Here is a 17057-nt window from a genome sequence, read left to right as displayed (position 1 = left end):
CACCTGCCGCCCAGCAAACAGAGGATGTACCACCAACACCACCACCACCTCCGTCAGCAAGCATCTCAACCATGTCACACGGCAGCGTTCAGCTCTCCATCTCACAAACATTTGAGAGAAAGCGTAAATTCCCACCTAGCCATCCTCGATCCCTGGCCCTGAATGCCAGCATTTCTAAACTACTGGCCTATGAAATGCTGTCATTTAGGCTGGTGGACACAGACAGCTTCAAACAGCTCATGTCGCTTGCTGTCCCACAGTATGTTGTTCCCAGCCGCCACTACTTCTCCAAGAGAGCCGTGCCTTCCCTGCACAACCAAGTGTCCGATAAAATCAAGTGTGCAACGCCATCTGTGGCAAGGTCCACCTAACCACAGATACGTGGACCAGTAAGCACGGCCAGGGACGCTATATCTCCCTAACTGCACACTGGGTAAATGTAGTGGCGGCTGGGCCACAGGCGAAGAGCTGTTTGGCGCACGTCCTTCCGCCGCCAAGGATCGCAGGGCAACATTCTTTGCCTCCTGTTGCCTCTTCCTCCTACTCGGCTTCCTCCTCCTCTTCTTTCACCTGCTCATCCAGTCAGCCACACACCTTCACCACCAACTTCAGCACAGACCGGGGTAAACGTCAGCAGGCCATTCTGAAACTCATATGTTTGGGGGACAGGCCCCACACCGCACAGGAGTTGTGGCGGGGTATAGAAAAACAGACTGACGAGTGGTTGCTGCTGGTGAGCCTTAAGCTCGGCCTGGTGGTGTGCGATAATGGGCGAAATCTCGTTGCAGTTCTGGGACTAGCCGGTTTGACGCACATCCCTTGCCTGGTGCATGTGCTGAATTTGGTGGTGCAGAAGTTCATTCACAACTACCCCGACATGTCAGAGCTGCTGCATAAAGTGCGGGCCGTCTGTGCGCGCTTCCGGCGTTCACATCCTGCCGCTGCTCGCCTGTCTGCACTACAGCGTAATTTCGGCCTTCCCGCTCACCGCCTCATATGCGACGTGCCCACCAGGTGGAACTCCACCTTGCACATGCTGGACAGACTGTGCGAGCAGCAGCATGTCATAGTGGAGTTTCAGCTGCACCACACACGGGTCAGTCACACTGCGGAACAGCACCACTTCACCACCAATGACTGGGCCTCCATGCGAGACCTGTGTGCCCTGTTGTGCTGTTTCGAGTACTCCACCAACATGGCCAGTGGCGATGACGCCGTTATCAGCGTTACAATACCACTTCTATGTCTCCTTGAGAAAACACTTAGGGCGATGATGGAAGAGGAGGTGGCCCAGGAGGAGGAGGAGGAAGAGGGGTCATTTTTAGCACTTTCAGGCCAGTCTCTTAGAAGTGACTCAGAGGGAGTATTTTTGCAACAGCAGAGGCCAGGTACAAATGTGGCCAGACAGGGCCCACTACTGGAGGACGAGGAGGACGAGGATGAGGTGGAGGAGGATGAGGATGAAGCATGTTCACAGCGGGGTGGCACCCAACGCAGCAAGGGCCCATCACTGGTGCATGGCTGGGGGGAAACGCAGGACGATGACGATACGCCTCCCACAGAGGACAGCTTGTCCTTAACTCTGGGCAGCCTGGCACACATGAGCGACTACATGCTGCAGTGCCTTCGCAACGACAGCAGAGTTGCCCACATTTTAACGTGTGCGGACTACTGGGTTGCCACCCTGCTGGATCCCGGTACAAAGACAATGTGCCCACCTTACTTCCTGCACTGGAGCGTGATAGGAAGATGCGCGAGTACAAGCGCACGTTGGTAGACGCGCTACTGAGAGCATTCCCAAATGTCACAGGGGAACAAGTGGAAGCCCAATGCGAAGGCAGAGGAGGAGCAAGAGGTCGCCAACGCAGCTGTGTCACGGCCAGCTCCTCTGAGGGCAGGGTTAGCATGGCAGAGATGTGGAAAAGTTTTGTCACCACGCCACAGCTAACTGCACCACCACCTGATACGGAACGTGTTAGCAGGAGGCAACATTTCACTAACATGGTGGAACAGTACCTGTGCACACCCCTCCACGTACTGACTGATGGTTCAGCCCCATTCAACTTCTGGGTCTCCAAATTGTCCACGTGGCCAGAGCTAGCCTTTTATGCCTTGGAGGTGCTGGCCTGCCCGGCGGCCAGCGTTTTGTCTGAACGTGTGTAGTGTACGGGGACTGTAATGCCCGTCACTACAAAGTGTCACTTGGTGTGCTGTCGTCCCTCCTTAATTATGGGGAAGTTGGTATATGTCAGTTTTATAAAATGTCATTTAATGTAATGCATGTATTTCCCTGTTACTTGAAACTTGCATGTACAGGCCTGCTAGGGGTGTCATTCCAGCTTCTAGTCCTTAGAGGGAGCTAGGGAGCCCTAGTTTATATAAGGCCCAGTCAGGGAAGTAGAAGGGAGACGGAGTCTAGTGTCTGTGATCTGCAGTTGGAGATTAGACGATGTCAGAAACCAGTCCAGGCCTGAAGCCTGCTATCAGGGGAAGGTTCTCCTCCTGAATTCCCTTATGCAGAAACAGGAATACTTAAAGGAAAGAGCCTGAGGAAGCTGAGAGAGACAGAGGCAAAGATCAGAGAAGCAAGAGGTACTCAGAATAACAGAGAAGGTACTTTATAAAGCTACAACCAAGGATATAAAGCCAGAACTAGGTTAATGGGCCTTGGAGAAGATTTGCTATATTCCAGGATCAGACAGAAATAGAGTGCAAGCTCCTGTACTGCAAGTCCTGTGTTTAACACTCTGTAAGCACCTTGCTCAAGCTGTAATTGCCTGCATCAACCGTATTACAAAATCGACTGTATGCCAAGGAACTGCGATTCCAATATTGTCTCTGCATGAAAACTACTAAAGTTGGAGTTCTGCTTTAATACCACGTGTTCCTCAATTATTCCTGCTTTCCACAAACGGCGTGCCACCGTTTACTTGGCACTGGCGTCACGAACAATTTCTACCATCACCTGCCTATGCAGAGAGTCAGCCGTACCAGGTTAGTGTCCATTGCACTACATCACCCAGAAACACCTATTACACACAACTTGAGTACGCTGCACCTCTCTTTTGGCGTCACGAACAGGATACGCACGCTTTATAGTGCAAGAAGCGTGAACTTTGTGCCTTATACAGTTGCCCTGTGACCAAAGTGACAAACTACCCGTTTATTTCAAGTGGACTTTGTGGACTGAAAATCATACCCAAAGTGTACCTAAAATCTCCAAAAAGCGCTGTGCAGTGTTGCGCTACCCAGAGGAAGAAAATCGCCACATTGGAGTGTGGTTTTATAGACTTTTTATCATCCTGCTTGCTGTCAGTGAATAGACAGCGTTTCTACTCAAAGATGGCCGCTGAGGCTGCTGAATTTACTGCTGCGTCATCTTCATCCCGAAAAAGCTGGAAAAATTGTCGCCTTTCTGAGGAAAAAGCGGGAAGGAGTTCAAGGTCAGGCGCCACTGCTTATCTGGACATTTGCATGTCTGCCAGCATGGACTCCGCCTTCCATATACTGGAATACTTGGGGGGCGGCCTCCCAGTGCAGTGGGAGGAGCTGGCTGCTGTAATTGACGCGACCCTATCGCTCTCCTCAGAAGGATCGAGCATGTTGGAAACGGAGCAGAGCGTTGCTACAGCGTCCGCATCTGAGATTGCAAAGATGACTGACATCGGTGTAGAGCCAGAGGAGGCTCCACCGGCCTACTCTCCGGGACCGGAGAAACCCGCCTGCCGCCCAAGGGAGAAAGAACCAGAGCCCTACTATGGCTCGTGGAGAGACTTTTTTCAGCCCTCGTTCAAGTGGTCATCACTTATGGCGGAGATCCGGGAGGCCGCTATAAAGCGGAATACAAAGACCAAAATCGTTTATGAAGAATTGACTAAAACAATCCATGAAAAGCACACTAACACCCAACCCCGCCTGGAAAGGAGAAAGGGGTTGGTGGTGTCCTTCGACAAAATCCGTGGCTACGGGTTTATCCAAGACTATCTGACTGGCAGAGACCTATATGTGAATAGAAGGTCTGTCAAAAGAGACTACCTCCCTTCTTATCAGCACAGCCTCCGTGAGGGAGAGGAAGTGGAGTACACCCCTGCCGAGAGCCTGCGAGGCCCTTATGCCACTGCCGTGACCCGTCCCAAACGAGCACCTGAGGACTGGGAGGCAGAAGAAGGAGAAGACTACTCTGGCTGCGAGCGGGAACCTGAACGCTCTCCAGAGCCGGCCCATCACGCCTTTCAGGAGCGGAGCTCCTTCATTGGGCCAAACGTCTTCTGGCAGCCAACCGTGTTGGAGAAATGGGTGAGCCCCTACCCTTCCCCCGAGCTGCCTCGTCGGGAGAAGACCATACAGGAACTGGAGAATTTAAAAGGACTTCAAGATACCTTTAAGAACATCCGGACGGGTCGGAGACCAGACGCATCGCCAGAACCTGCAAAGGCCGAGTCCGCGCCATCGGTGACTGTACCTGCGCCGGCGGCGCCAGCAGATGACAGCGACTCCGACACAGAGAGCATCGGTGAGCAGATTGTCCGGCTGGAAGAGAAGTTGAGGGAGCTGCGCAAGATCGCGACCGCCAGGATCCAGACGCCGCCAAAGAAGGACGAGGTAAGGGTGCCTGTCACCGCCCGTAGGCCACCTTCTGCTGTCACCGCTCCGTCAGTGCCACAAAGGAGACCCCCGGTTGTTGTGAATAGCTGCGCAGAGCCTACCGGACCGCTTGAGGCGGCGGTAACCACACCATTCCACCCCACAATCATTATGCCGGGACCGGTACGGTCCACCCAAGGGTTTACCCCTAGGCCCATGGGGCCAATACCTATTAGGGGCCCCTTCACCTTGCAGCTGCCCCCCAATACAGTTATGTGGGCCCATCCTCCTGTAGAGGACTACTACAGGCCGTACTTGCCAGCAGAGCCAAGTGGTTATGATATGCCACAGTGAATCAGCCTGCTAGGCCTTTGATTTATTTCACCGCAGAAATATGGTGTTAACCCTTCCAGGACAGGAGTCCTATGTTTCCTGGTCCTTTGTTGCGGCTGCCAGTTCATCCACGGCTCAGTGGTAGGTGTTGACCACTGAAATCACAAAGTCAGCAAGGCCAAGTTTGTTTCCAGGATCTCCTGCCTGCTTTTGCTACCCCACGCCAAGTTGTGCCTGTTCCTTTGTTGCACCTTTTGCCCTTCACCCCCTATTCAGGTTGATCAGGGGTATTACAGCACTTTTCTTGCTGTCCTTTTATTGTGCAACTTCATACTAAGGAACCGTGCCCGGAGACAGACTCAAAAGAACCTGAGCCTCTGAGATTTTTGCTCTTTTAAAAAGAAATGTGCCCAGAGATGGACTCCACCGCATGAGAGCCTCTGTTATTTATAGGAAAATAACCTGGGTACGGACTCATGTTTGTTCTTTGAGCCTCCAAAAACTTTTATACTGTTTTACCTCTTTTACTGTTTTATCATGGACTTATTCATTGTCATGGACTATCCTGGTTATAATGTTACGCTGTGCCAGGTCAGCGCCCCCGTTCCATTCACTATCCTGGGAGAAGAGAACGACGCCCCTTGTCACTGCCCTGCACCTTTGCCAAATGGACCTGATATGAATGTAAATGCAGATGAATTACATGAGTGTATGCCTGCATGTCTCTTTTTCTATTTCAGGTAGAGATTCCAGTTGGGCGACCCATGATGGAGTACGAGGTCGTACTCAGCTTAAAGCAGTGGGGTATGTAGTGTATGGGGACTGTAATAACCGTCACTACCAAAAGTGTCACTTGGTGTGCTGTCGTCCCTCCTTAATTATGGGGAAGTTGGTATATGTCAGTTTTATAAAATGTCATTTAATGTAATGCATGCATTTCCCTGTTACTTGAAACTTGCATGTACAGGCCTGCTAGGGGTGTCATTCCAGCTTCTAGTCATTAGAGGGAGCTAGAGAGCCCTAGTTTATATAAGGCCCAGTCAGGGAAGTAGAAGGGAGACGGAGTCTAGTGTCTGTGATCTGCAGTTGGAGATTAGACGATGTCAGAAACCAGTCCAGGCCTGAAGCCTGCTATCAGGGGAAGGTTCTCCTCCTGAATTCCCTTATGCAGAAACAGGAATACTTAAAGGAAAGAGCCTGAGGAAGCTGAGAGAGACAGAGGCAAAGATCAGAGAAGCAAGAGGTACTCAGAATAACAGAGGAGGTACTTTATAAAGCTACAACCAAGGATATAAAGCCAGAACTAGGTTAATGGGCCTTGGAGAAGATTTGCTATATTCCAGGATCAGACAGAAATAGAGTGCAAGCTCCTGTACTGCAAGTCCTGTGTTTAACACTCTGTAAGCACCTTGCTCAAGCTGTAATTGCCTGCATCAACCGTATTACAAAATCGACTGTATGCCAAGGAACTGCGATTCCAATATTGTCTCTGCATGAAAACTACTAAAGTTGGAGTTCTGCTTTAATACCACGTGTTCCTCAATTATTCCTGCTTTCCACAAACGGCGTGCCACCGTTTACTTGGCACTGGCGTCACGAACAATTTCTACCATCACCTGCCTATGCAGAGAGTCAGCCGTACCAGGTTAGTGTCCATTGCACTACTTCACCCAGAAACACCTATTACACACAACTTGAGTACGCTGCACGTGTATTCAGCACGGCAGGGGGCGTCATTACAGACAAACGCAGCCGCCTGTTTACAGCCAATGTGGACAAGATGACGTTCATAAAAATGAACCAGGCATGGATCCCACAGGACCTGTCCATCCCTTGTGCAGATTAGACATTAACTACCTCCCCTTCAACATATATTATTGTACTCCAGGGCACTTCCTCATTCAATCCTATTTTTATTTTCATTTTACCATTATATTGCGGGGCAACCCAAAGTTGAATGAACCTCTCCTCTGTCTGGGTGCCGGGGCCTAAAAATATCTGACAGTGGCCTGTTCCAGTGGTGGGTGACGTGAAGCCTGATTCTCTGCTATGACATGAAGACTGATTCTCTGCTGACATGAAGCCTGAATCTCTGTTATGGGACCTCTCTCCTCTGTCTGGGTGCCGGGGCCAAAATATCTGACAATGGACTGTTCCAGTTTTGGGTGATGTGAAGCCTGATTCTCTGCTATGACATGAAGACTGATTCTCTGCTATGACATGAAGCCTGAATCTCTGCTATGGGACCTCTCTCCTCTTTCTGGGTGCCGGGGTCTAAATATCTGACAATGGACTGTTTCAGTTTTGGCTGACGTGAAGCCTGATTCTCTGATGACATGAAGCCTGAATCTCTGTTACGGGACCTCTCTCCTCTGTCTGGGTGCCGGGGCCTAAATATGTGACAGTGGCCTGTTCCAGTGGTGGGTGACATGAAGCCTGATTCTCTGCTATGACGTGAAGACTGATTCTCTGCTGACATGAAGCCTGAATCTCTGTTATGGGACCTCTCTCCTCTGTCTGGGTGCCGGGGCCTAAATATATGACAATGGACTGTTCCAGTTTTGGCTGACGTGAAGCCTGATTCTCTGCTATGGGACCTCTCTCCAATTGATATTGGTTAATTTTTATTTATTTTATTTTTATTTTTATTCATTTCCCTATCCACATTTGTTTGCAGGGGATTTAACTACATTTTGCTGCCTTTTGCAGCCCTCTAGCTCTTTCCTGGGCTGTTTTACAGCCTTTTTAGTGCCGAAAAGTTCGGGTATCCATTGACTTCAATGGGGTTCAGATTCGGGACGATGTTCGTTTCGGGTTCGGATCCCGAACCCGAACATTTCCGGGAAGTTCGGCCGAACTTCTCGAACCCGAACATCCAGGTGTTCGCTCAACTCTACCTGTAACGATATAAGTGGAGGCCTAGCCAGTGGACACAATACAGTCTGTGTGGGCCTGACACACACGGGCTTGCAAATGGGATTAGATCACAGAAAAATATTTAATATAATTTTTTTTATCTGCGAGGTGTTTTCTGTCACACCCTGTATGAATTTTGTGCACACAGTACTGTCTGTGACTGAGTCTGCAGCCTCTCACACATGGGCAGGCAACTGCAATATATGTATATATAAAATAAAATAAAAAAATCAGTATGATGTACCAGCCCTGAAAAGGGCTTTTTGGGGTGCTGTCCTTACAGCAGATGAGTCTGTGGACACAGAACACTGCCCTAGCTAACGCTTTCCCTATTGAATCAGCAGCAGCAGCACTGTCCCTCCTCTCACTGAGAATGCAGATTCCGAATGAATCTAAAATGAATGCTGTCCGGGAGGTGGGAGGGTCTGGGAGGGAGGGTCTGCTGCTGATTGGCTGGAATGTGTCTGCTGACTGTGAGGTACAGGGTCAAAGTTTACTCAATGATGATGTATAGGGGGCGGACCGAACATTGCATATGTTCGCCCGCTGCGGCGAACGCGAACAAGCTATGTTCGCCGGGAACTATTCGCCGGCGAACTATTCTGGCCATCTCTACTGGAGGAAAGAAGGTTTGTACACAAACATAGAAGAGGATTCTTTACGGTAAGAGCAGTGAGACTATGGAACTCTCTGCCTGAGGAGGTGGTGATGGTGAGTACAATAAAGGAATTCAAGAGGGGCCTGGATGTATTTCTGGAGTGTAATAATATTACAGGCTATAGCTACTAGAGAGGGGTCGTTGATCCAGGGAGTTATTCTGATGCCTGAAAGGAGTCGTGAAGGATTTTTTTCCTTCTTAAGTGGGGAAAATTGGCTTCTACCTCACAGGTTTTTTTTTTGCCTTCATCTAGATCAACTTGCAGGATGACAGGCCGAACTGGATGGACAAATGTCTTTTTTCGGCCTTATATAATATGTTACTATGTTGGCACTGCCACCGCCACTGCAAAATGATCGGTCATAACCAAACAAAAACCATGACCCGAATTGGAGTGCCCCACCTGCACATAATCTATCATCAATAGTTCTAATGGCTGGGACGTTTGGATGGTCTGAATCGGAGCCCTCTGCTCCACACTTTTGTTTAGGTCGCAAGCTCTGCACATCTGACAGGCCTTCTCCACCATCCGTTCGAGATCTGGGCAGTAAACCAGCCTCTGTAGCCACTTATAAGTTTTATCACTACCAAAGTGGGCACCCCTCTCATGAGCTTCTCTAACAGCCGCGGGAGCCATGGCAACCGGGATAACGATTTGCCACCGATGCTCCAACTCTTTTCGTGTGTAGACCTTCCGATACAACAGGTCGTGGGCCACTGTCAGTTTGTCCCACTGCCGGAGCAGCTTGTGGCCCTCAGGCATCAGACTTTCTCGCTCCTCTGGCTTTGGCCACGTTTTATGCCGGACCCACTGTTTTACCCTCCAGATATCTTCACATTCATTCTGGGCCCGCACCCAATCTGCATGGGTCGTTCCTAACAGTACAGGTGGCCCTTGTGCCACCCCACTTGAGTGTGCCACCGCCGCAAAGGAAGGTAGGCGACCCAGGTCGGGAGTCTCGGAGTCCTCCAGGTCATCGTCAACATCTCCATCCGGGGAGCCCACAGGTACTCTGGACAATGCATCAGCGTTAGCATTCTCTTTTCCAGACCTGAACTTGATCCGGTAGTTGAACTTCGCCAGTCGAGCTATCCACCGCTGTTCTAAAGCTCCCAACTTTGCATAATTCAGGTGTGCCAAAGGGTTATTATCTGTCAGCACCAACACCTCCATCCCAGTCAGGTATTCGGCGAAGCGTTCCGTCATTGCCCATACCAAGGCCAACAGCTCTAACTTAAAGGAGCTGTAATTGTCTGGGTTTCTCTCGGACCCTCGCAGGGAGCGACTCCCATACGCAATAACCCGCTCCCGACCATCCTGCATCTGCGCTAGAACGGCCCCCAAGTCATGCAGGCTCCAATCTGTGTACAACAGAAATGGGGTATCGAACCGAGCATAAGCTAAGATTGGGGCTTTTGTCAGAGCATCCTTCACTTCATCTAGTGCTTTCTCCTGCCTCTCCCCCCACAAAATTGGACGGTTTTTAAGGCCATTAGCTGTCCCCCAGGGCAATTCATTAAAGGGCCCCACAATATATGCAAACTTGGGGATAAATCGACGGTACTACCCCGCCAGCCCCCAAAACGCCTGGAATTCTCGTAGGGTCTTCGGTCGTGGCCACTTCTGAACCGCTTCCACTTTTCTGGGAGAGGGTTGCACCCCTTCTGGGGTCACCACATGGCCGAGATACTCAATGCTTCGACGAAAGAGTTGACCCTTTTTCGGTTTTTATCTTCAACCCATGGTCCCTTAAGCGTTGGAGGAACTGCCGCAGCCGGGCCAGATGGTCTTCAAAGGACTTCCCGAAGACCACCACATCGTCAAGATATATCAACACCGATTCAAAGTTAAGGTCTCCCAGATCTTAAGGGATCGTCTCCCTTAAGGGACCATCTCCCACCACATCAGAGCCACAGTTCTCCCAGGCTACTTTATGGTGACACTACATATGTTGGTGAAAGGCCATGGTGCCAACATATGCACCCTGCCCTCGCTTTACCTTCTGCCCATATATTCTACATATGGCCATGTTGAGCTCCTCTGGCGGCTCCACAAAAAACTGTCACACCGCCGAGTACCTGATTTTACCTCCAACACTACTCACTGGCTGACTGCTACTGCCGCTGCCTCCGTGAACCCCTGCACCACTCCTTTCCGGACAGGTAGGCTGCTGCAAAGCGGGTGTTCTACCTCGTGCCCATTTGGCTGCCACCCTGCTGACTCCCGACCACGCTAGCTACTTGCTGGCTCAGCCGCTGGCTCACTAGCAAGCTGCCACCTTCTTCTCCTGATGATGACGAAGCCCCTTCTTCACCCGGCTCCCAAGTGCAATCGGCTTCATCATCATCGAGTAGTGTCTGCACATCACTGAAGTCTTCCTCAATGGTCTTTGGGTCAGGAGCCTGACCGTTCGCGACACAAGCTCTCCTCATCACTACTTGCCCACCTAGTTGAGGAAGCGGCGGATGCCTCCTCCAGATCTTGGCTGGGCAGTAGCTGCTGACTGTCCTCTAGTAGCTCTTCCTCGCTGAAAAGTGGAGGCGAGTCTACAGCATACTTCTCGCGGTGATTGAACAGAAAAGGACAGAGGCAGGTTGAGGACGATTGAGGGCACAGGGCCTGCTCCCGGACCATGCCAACAAAGGGTTGTGTCTGACGAACCCACCGACTGTTGCCTGGCGGTGTCTTATGTCACTTGGGATGATGTGGATGATCGAGTTAACCAATCAAGAACCGCTGGGTTGCTGGTCAAGACACCTAGATGACACCGGGAGCTCAGGCCTCTCGCTGCAACTCCTGCTGCCGTGCCCCCTTACTCTGCTGCGACCTGTGCCTGCGCCAGAAACAATCAGGCCTCTGCCACTCCTCTGTGCATGGTCTGCCACTTCTCTGTCTGACATACTTGCAGCTAAACTAAACAAAAATCTATAAAAGCGACAAATATATTTTTCTTTTTGTAATGAAATAGGCCACTAAATTATTTCTGCGCAAATAACAGCAAATGTGAACTGCGTGTATTTTTCTAATTTTCTCTAGAAATATGACAAGAAACGCTTTTACCGCAAATAAAACCAAATGTGAACAGCGTCTATTTTTCTCGTATTGTACTATAATAGGGCACTAAACACTTTCACCATATATAGCTGCAGAAGTGAACAGAGTATATATTTCTCTTTTTCCACAGATATAAGCCACTAAAGGCTTTTCAACATAACACTTGAACCCTTACAACAAATTACTGGAATGACAAAGCTGTATAATGGCTATTTGGATCCCCAAATAATCTTTCCCTGCACTTGTAAGGCCTCATGCACACGACCATTGTTTTGGTTCGCAGTTTTTGCGTCTTGGATGCGGACCTATTCACTTCAATGCAGCCACAAAAGATACGAACAACACTCTGTGTGCTGTCCGCATCCGTTTCTCCGTTCCGTGGTCCGCCCAAAAAATATAACCTGTCCTATTCTTGTCAGTTTTGCAGACAAGAATAAGCAGTTATATCAATGGCTGTCCGTGCCGTTCTGCAAATTGCGGAACGCACATGGACGCCATCTGTGTTTTGAGGATCTGCAATTTGCGGACAGCAAAACGCACAATGGTCGTGTGCATGAGGCCTAAATGGTATTTTTTCCCAATGATGTTTTCTGTATGACTCTCCCTAGCCCCTGCAACGTCTGTCCCTGCACTAAGCTGATGTGAAATGATTCCTCCCTATCCTTATCGTGCACTTATAAAGCACTTTTTTTCCACATTGAGGTTTTCTTTCACTCTCCCTAGCACCTGAAACGTCTGTCCCTGAACAAAGTACGATGGTGAATGGCAGAATCTAAGATGGCCGCCGTATAGGGCTGTGACATCACCGGGCTGGCTGGCTGCTGATTGGCTGCATGCATGGCATTATGGGTTATCCCGCCTTCCCAGAGTTCCTTGCCCCATGTCCTCACACGTGTAGCCACCATTTTAGCTGCCATTGTTAGGAAAAATTGTGTTTTGTTAACACGAAGTATGAGGAAATTCGTATTCGTTCAGAATAAAATTTTTCCTGAAATTCTGAACAAATTCGACTTCGTCAGCTTCGATTTGCTAATCTCTAGGTTCAACCTATAGTATATACAATCCAAGCAAAGAGGAAGTCAGAAAAATTATATCTGACCAACACCATCATTGCACAGTTAGGGTTCAATGATTGTCAAGAGTCCACACGGACAAAGCTATGGAACATCTACTGGTTTTACTGTTATGCCCATGGGCGTCGTTAGGTCAAAGCATCCGGATGTTTTGTCCAGGGCCCCGAATTTTATGTTATGCTGGTAGCATTTTTGGCTATTCCAGGGCCCTTTAATATTGATTCGACCTGGGCAACCCCACAGATCATCTCCCCACCCGTTGTACATGTTCCACTGATCCTCTACTTGCGGGCTGCACGGGCATGAGTTCCGTCAGTTCGTTGCTCAATCCCGTCCTGCGGCGCTTAATCCTGCGAGACCCGGGATCACGCGCCGCAGGACAGGATTGCGCACTGAAGTGACTGAACTCATGACCGTGCAGCCCTCAAGTAGCGGATCAGCGGAACAAGTACAAGGTGTGCACACATCTTCCATGACACCAGCCTGTAAGTGTAAATGTAGTTCTCCCCTCCACTATCAAGCAGCAGACAGTTATCAGGACGGAACTGTTCCTTCCCGATAATTGTACGCAGAGTTGGCGAGGGACACAAAATGCACCTTTACATTATTATTATTTTTTTACAAATTTTATTTCAGCATTGAAAGATTATTCCAATTTCCAGTTAAAGAAAGTAGTCACCTATCCACTATTGGATTGGTGAGGGTCCTATGGGTTCCCCAACCCCCCCCCCCCCCCCTCCTCAGATCACGATAATGGAGGCTCTGTATCCTGTGAAGCCCACCTGAAATGGACGGAGTGGCTGGTCAGAAATGTGCACAATTCCTCTATTCTTTTCTATCGGAGTGCCAGAGACAGCCGATTGCTGTACATAGCCATCTCCGGAACCTCCATAGAAATAAAACCTGTTATTAAAGTACGTTGGCTTGTATGTTATTTCTTATTATGCAAATTTCCACTCAGTGGGCTTGAGCCCCGGATGTTTTCAGACCCCAGCAACGCCCCTGGTTATGCCTCTGATCCTTCTGAATGAGACAGTTCTGTCAACACAAGGAAAATCTTTCCACCAAGAACAAAGCTGGTCACAGACGGGATCATTTGACCAAAGTGTTTATTACTGATATTTGTCACTTTCTGAATCTGGTTTATAAGAGGCTACATGTAACTACCTGATACGTTTGTGACACATCAACTTCTTTATTTACAGAGAAACCTGGAAAATGTCCCCTAGATCCATTAGTAGCAAACTCTCGTCTTCCATTTCCTCCTTCTGATCAGTGCAAATTGGACGATGACTGTCCTGGAAAACAAAAGTGCTGCAGGATTCGGGGCACCAGACAATGCATACAACCCATCGAGGGTAAGTTCATTAGAAACCAAACTCAACAAGTAGATGGAGCTCATTATTAGACAGGATTTGTCACCTGGTGAAGGAATCTGACAGCTGTATGGTTACATGACCAGCTCCACCTGATCTGCCAAAATCTGCTTCCCCACAAACACATCTCAGAGGTAAATTCAGCTTCACTGGTGGCAGGCAGCCCAGCAATTATCAGGACTGTAACTGCATCACATGACTGTGAGGACTAATGCTTCTGTGTGCTCCTCTAGAAGTAATGTTTCTACTGCCATTACATACATTTCCATTAGGTACATAGATATTATACAGTACCTGTACTGATACTGAGTTACATCCTGTATTATACCCCAGAGCTGCACTCACTATTCTGCTGGTGCAGTCACTGTGTACATACATTACATTACTTATCCTGTACTGATCCTGAGTTTCATCCTGTATTATACTCCAGAGCTGCACTCACTATTCTGCTGGTGCAGTCACTGTGTACATACATTACTTATCCTGTACTGATCCTGAGTTACATCCTGTATTATACTCCAGAGCTGCACTCACTATTCTGCTGGTGCAGTCACTGTGTACATACATTACTTATCCTGTACTGATACTGAGTTACATCCTATATTATACCCCAGAGCTGCACTCACTATTCTGCTGGTGCAGTCACTGTGTACATACATTACATTACTTATCCTGTACTGATCCTGAGTTACATCCTGTATTATACTCCAGAGCTGCACTCACTATTCTGCTGCTGCAGTCACTGTGTACATACATTACATTACTTATCCTGCACTGATCCTGAGTTACATCCTGTATTATACTCCAGAGCTGCACTCACTATTCTGCTGGTACAGTCACTGTGTACATACATTACTTATCCTGTACTGATACTGAGTTACATCCTGCATTATACTCCAGAGCTGCACTCACTATTCTGCTGGTGAAGTCACGGTATACATACATTACATTACTTATCCTGTACTGATCCTGAGTTTCATCCTGTATTATACTCCAGAGCTGCACTCACTATTCTGCTGGTGCAGTCACTGTGTACATACATTATTTATCCTATACTGATCCTGAGTTTCTACCTGTATTATACTCCAGAGCTGCACTCACTATTCTGCTGGTGCAGTCTCTGTGTACATACATTACATTACTTATCCTGTACTAATCCTGAGTTTCATCCTGTATTAAACTCCAGAGCTGCACTCACTATTCTGCTGGTGCAGTCAATGTATACTTACATTACATTACTTATCCTATTCTGATCCTGAGTTACATCCTGTATTATACTCCACAAGCAGAATAGTGAGTACAGCTCTGGAGTATAATACAGGATGAAACTAAGGATCAGTACAGGATAAGTAATTTAATGTATGTACACAGAGACTCCACCAGCAGAATAGTGAGTACAGCTATGGAGTCTCTGTGTACATACATTAAATTACTTATCCTGTACTGATACTTAGTTTCATCCTGTATTATACTCCAGAGCTGCACTCACTATTCTGATGGTGGAGTCACTGTGTACATACATTACTTATCCTGTATTGATCCTGAGTTACATCCAGTATTATACTCCAGAGCTGCACTCACTATTCTGCTGGTGCAGTCACTGTGTACATACATTACATTACTTATCCTGTACTGATCCTGAGTTTCATCCTGTATTATACTCCAGAGCTGCACTCACTATTCTGCTGGTGCAGTCACTGTGTACATACATTACATTACTTATCCTGTACTGATCCTGAGTTACATCCTGTATTATACTCCAGAGCTGCACTCACTATTCTGCTGGTGCAGTCACTGTGTACATACATTACTTATCCTGTACTGATCCTGAGTTACATCCTGTATTATACTCCAGAGCTGCACTCACTATTCTGCCATTTTCTGGATATCTCTCATTGATGCAGCTCTTCCAGTCTCTCAGGATATGTAGTGTCGATACTTTGTGTCTAATGTTTCTATAGTTACATCTGGAAATTTAACTCAATGACCATTTCTTCTCCAGAGACCCCCGGAACATGTCCACCACCACGCCGGACCGGGTGCTCACCCTATCTGGATCCTGGATACTGTGAAGTGGACAGTGATTGTCCAGGAAAAGAGAAATGCTATGTCATGTATAGGCCAGAGTGCATCGAAGTGTAATAAGTGATGTGCGGCCGGCTGGATGCATCTCCGTCCCTCACAGCGGAGGACACATCGCTGATCAGCCTCAGTAATTCTCTCTTCTCGCGGCTTTTCCTTCTCTAGTTGCAGATAAACCTGGAGGTGACAGCGGTGAAGACCCTCAGGGCCGGATCCGCTGCCCCAGGTGCTCAGTCTGAATACACCCCCATTAAAGGCAGATTTCTCCTCCTTCTCAGCGATCATAGTGACATTTATCAATGTAATAAAGCAGAAGATGAAAAATGAGACTGAGATGTATCATTGACCGTCCATTGTGATGCATCAAACTATTACTGGTGGCCGAGAAATGTAATTCCTGCTGATTGACCCTGACATCAGACCCTGCAGTCCAGAGCAGGGCGAGGTCCTGGTGGTCAGAGGTGAGGACTGCGCTCAACCAGACTCGTTATGACCCTTTTCAGGTCTGTTTCGGATGAGTCCACTATAACGGCACGTAACATAATTTTAGTGCACGTGTCAGCGGGAAAAAGAGGAAGAAGAAGGGTTCTCACATGACCCTGACAGGAAGTGGGGGGGGCTTGCCCTGATTGGACCCCGGGCTGACAGACAGCATGGATGAGCCAATCAGTGCTGCCGCAGACAGGGAGGGGCCCGAGCAGAGCGAGCAGAACGTCCTTCTGTGCTGGGCTGTGGATGAGGGGGGTTGGGACTTGCAGGGTCTGCCAGGAAAACTATTTTAGGGACATTCAAAAGACACAATCAGGATTGTATTCTAGTGTCAGGGACAGAGAAGGGGAATGCCGGAATTAGACAGAGGAAGGATTGTGTAGAATATGAGCAGACAGGGAAAACTGTCAGCCCAGGAGTGAGAAGAGGTCGCTGGCTGTGCCTGGCAGTGCCTTCTAGCTGCAATTACTGCCTTATAACACAGCCGCAGC

General features: G+C 48.6%; 1 protein-coding gene across 1 annotated transcript in view; it reads left to right on the top strand.

Annotated features, from left to right (window-relative positions):
• The window catches only part of LOC120997031 (WAP four-disulfide core domain protein 5-like), a 34054-nt gene extending 17650 nt beyond the window's left edge, over positions 1–16404 (top strand). The window contains exon 3 of the mRNA XM_040426942.1: positions 15998–16404. Within this exon, the coding sequence (XP_040282876.1) occupies positions 15998–16137 (140 nt within the window). The 3' untranslated portion in view covers positions 16138–16404. The remainder of the gene's footprint in view (positions 1–15997) is intronic.
• Positions 16405–17057: the final 653 nt, after the last annotated feature.

This window comes from Bufo bufo, chromosome 4, assembly GCF_905171765.1.
Source record: "Bufo bufo chromosome 4, aBufBuf1.1, whole genome shotgun sequence".
Lineage (NCBI taxonomy): Eukaryota > Metazoa > Chordata > Amphibia > Anura > Bufonidae > Bufo > Bufo bufo.
The sequence above is the reverse complement of the archived record's forward strand: the minus strand, read 5'-3'. Positions and strand labels throughout refer to the sequence as shown.